The sequence below is a fragment of the Poecilia reticulata genome, linkage group LG6, assembly GCF_000633615.1.
Source record: "Poecilia reticulata strain Guanapo linkage group LG6, Guppy_female_1.0+MT, whole genome shotgun sequence".
Taxonomy (NCBI): Eukaryota; Metazoa; Chordata; class Actinopteri; order Cyprinodontiformes; family Poeciliidae; genus Poecilia; species Poecilia reticulata.
The window spans coordinates 20922067-20925741 of NC_024336.1; the positions used below are offsets into that span (position 1 = coordinate 20922067).

General features: G+C 38.6%; 1 protein-coding gene across 1 annotated transcript in view; it reads left to right on the forward strand.

Moving 5' to 3' along the window:
* The window catches only part of anln2 (anillin, actin binding protein 2), a 13590-nt gene extending 11014 nt beyond the window's left edge, over positions 1-2576 (forward strand). The window contains exons 17-19 of the mRNA XM_017305169.1: positions 195-308; positions 396-538; positions 1413-2576. Of these exons, the coding sequence (XP_017160658.1) occupies positions 195-308; positions 396-538; positions 1413-1587 (432 nt within the window). The 3' untranslated portion in view covers positions 1588-2576. The remainder of the gene's footprint in view (positions 1-194; positions 309-395; positions 539-1412) is intronic.
* The last annotated feature ends 1099 nt before the right edge of the window (positions 2577-3675 follow it).

Below are 3675 nucleotides of genomic sequence, written 5' to 3' on the forward strand. Positions count from 1 at the left end.
ATAAATCTCCACTTTTCCTTTGTCTATGTGGGAAATGACCTCCCAGTCGTTGGCATGGACTCTTTCTATAAAAACACAAACTTTTGTGAATATCCAAAAGATTTATTTTRAGACCAACGGGTGGTGCTAAAATGTCTCCACAAAGGATGCTGTTATCAAAGTGAAAAAATCCTGGGATTGCTTCTGTCTTTTCTCTCCAGACGATGTTTGAGTTGATCAGTGGATTTGGGGTGTGGAATCGGCGATATTTTGTTCTGGAGGAATGCAACTTGTCCTATTGGAGCAGCCCAAATGACAGGGAGACCAAGGTAGCGACCGACCAACAGGTGTTTAAAAAAGAAGGGGGGGTAAAAAGCCGTCRRGTGACGATTTKATTCTCTGGTTGAACTCTTCAGGAAGCAGAAGGCAGCATCTCTCTGTCCAGGTCTCCCAGTCAGTGCGTCAGGCCCGTTAAGAGAGATTCATGTGCTCGACCTTTCACCTTTGAGCTGGTGAACGCCTCTCAGCAGGAAGACCAAAACCAGGAAGCGCTGTCCAAGTAAGTTCATATAAAACTTCCAACATGACCCATCCCACCTGGTAAAACATGAAACGATGGAAAKGGCGTGACCTCTATTCACCCACATTACACAGAGAATGAATGAATGAACCGTTTCCATAGGTTGGTCTATTAATAGAAAATATTTTCATGATTTGATGAATCTTCCTCACTCTTCAGTCTCTTTCCTTTTATCTCTGCGTCTCCACCACTCCTGATCAGCTTCAGTCTTTTGGCCTAAAATCAGTTGACAAAAGGCCTTGAGATGAATTAACCAAATATCTGCAACATGCAGAGAATAACTGAAGGGCTCTTGAAATGTAACGCATTACACCAAGCTGTGCTTAGTAATTGCAACCCTGCAGACAGTCATTTGAGATGATGATTGCAGTTTGAGTTCATTTTTCTGGCATAATTATTCTTGGTTTGTGTATAATRACAATAAATAATTGTTACGTAACTTTTATTTAAGTTCAGTTTTATTTTTTTTTAGTAAAACGGCTTCCCACAAAAGATTACATTTATAAAGTTAATGCAAATATTTTCTGCAGGGATTTTAGTACAATTTAACTGTAAATCCATGTTTTTTACAAATTTGTATGAAGTTCAAATTATTCTAAATCATGCATCAAACTTGTAATTTCTGGCATTTTCTATGTTGTCATAAATTCAACCTTGAGGAGTAAAGCTATTTTTTTACTCAAGTAATCCTGGAATACGTTTTATTTTTTATTGAATCAAATTATGTGACAGTCTGATTTGTGCTAGTTTATATTTTTATTTACATTTTTTTTAATGTGTCGAGCCTTAAGAAACTCTTCATAAGGTGTGAGCTGCTGATGAATGATCTGTGTGTTTGTGCTGAACCTCTCAGGTGTTGGTTCTCGGCCGACACCAAGCAGGAGAGGTTGGACTGGATGGAGAAGCTCAACCAAGCCCTGCTGGACTTTCACACGTGGAACCGTCCCCCGGCTGAGAATCAGGCGTCCAACACGTCCAGCATGTCCAACACGTCCCACAGYGGGACCCTGACAGAGAGCATCCTGTAGTCCTGGAATCAGCTTTTAGGTTTTGGTATGAGCTGATATCTGGGGTTAGATTCGATTAGAGCTGTGGGAGACGTGATGAAGCATCTCATGTTGATTTATTGATGGGAGACATGGCTAATTCATTTTTCTGTTTTAATCCTAATCTAYAATTGTTGGGTTTCACTTTTATTTGCAAACTYGAATATTTTTAGTTTCATGTCAAATTCTTTTCTTTCTTTYTTTTTTTAACTGGTTTTTATTTTTTTCAGGATTTCGTTTGGTGAGCAGCTGCTCTGTTAATAATTGGTCACTTTAAGTTGTCGCCTTTGCTATCACCAATATTTACTTGTGTACGTGTACGGATTCAGACTCTATTTTTATTGTTCAAGCTTGAAGGATAAATAGTCATCAATACACTAATACTAAATAAATGTATGACTAACGCAGGATAGTCATACCTGTGTTTATCATACGTTTAAAACATTTAACAGTCATTTTCTCTCTGTTAAATATTCGGGTTTGGCTTCATTCAGAAGGCTGAGGGACAAAAAGCCTATTGTTGTTTCTGGGATTTAATTATGTGGAAGAGAAATATGCAAAACAATTTCATTTACCTTGATGTGAAGGAGGAGAGTTTGGTTGCTTAGACTTTATATATGACTAATTTACAAAATCATACCCTTACTATCTAAATGGTAGAAGTTTCTTTTAGTTATTTTTCTTTCAAAGTGAGATTTTTTTTTTTTTTTATGTATATACGGACCCTTTGATAATTAGCATTGCTGGCCTCTTGTCTGACTTCATTCCCAGCACATTAAGTGTTGATCATTATTTCAAATACAAAGACCCTTTAGTTACTGATATAAACATGTATGTAAGGTGAGGATAAATGATTTGATCYGTTTAGTTTTCTTTCTCCTCTGTCATGTCGTTGGTTTTCTTGTATATGTGTGTTTTCAGTCTGTGCATCTATTGGAAAGTATAAATAAAGTCTAAGGATTGAAACCTGAGGCTCGGATGATTAAATCTGACATGAAAGACACAAATATCACTGAGTTTGAACTGCAAAAATATTCTTTCTTGAATGGTAGTTTCGCATTAAAACCACAAACCTCCAGATATTTTATCACAAAGTTTGTGATGAAATAATTGGGATGTAGAGGGAAAAAGATGCAGGGTTTGGAAAACTTTACAACCTTAAAAACTGAACATGCTTTAAATTCACTTTGCATTTAGTTTCATTATGGTGGTGCATCACTGGAGTTGCATCTACTAGCTTTCCACATAGGAGCTACTTAGCGTTGCATCTTCATTGGATTTAGGTCTGGACTTTGACTAGGACAATATAAAAATGAGTCTAAACCATTCTGTCTCGACTCTGCCTGGTGAACCTCCTGCCCAGAAGCCTCTAACAGGTTTTCCTTGTGAAATCTCCTGCGTTCATCAACGCCTCCCTTCCTGCTTGCTGTCTATAACCCCACAGCATGATGCTGCTGCTGCCAGGTTTCACAGTGGGATAGTTGTGTTCTGTTGTGCATGTGAAGGCCAGAAATTTTAGTTTTGGTCACAAAAGATTAAGGCTCCTCGTTTCACATTTGCTGTCTCCCTAATGTGGACTTGACTTTTTTTCTTAAAATTCATCCGTCAGTGCCAGATTTATCAAACCTGTGACTAATATTCGTCTTGTCGATCTTCCACCTGAGCTGTAGGTCTTTGCATCAAATCCATTGATTTCTCTGCTTGTAATGCAACAAAATACGAAGAAGCTGAGTATTTATGCTTTCGCAGGACATTTTTCTGGTGTATAGTTTCTGCCTTAATGTAAAGTCATTTCAGCATCAACMGGAAAGGTAAATATTTCTTGCTGTCTTGTTTATTTCTTTCACACCTGAGTAGCAGTGTGTTGCATATCGTGCCAACTAAAACTGAAGCTCTGCTCCACATTCGGAGCCTGCAAGAGTCTGGCAGGAAGGCAGCTCAGGTCAGGAATGTCATACAGGAAGTGGTCTAGAATTAGACTTCCTGTTCGCTCCTCTGGGTGGAGGTGCTGCTGGGCGTCATTAAATCTAAGGTGATGACAACAAGGAGGGGAGGGGGGCTGCACCTATT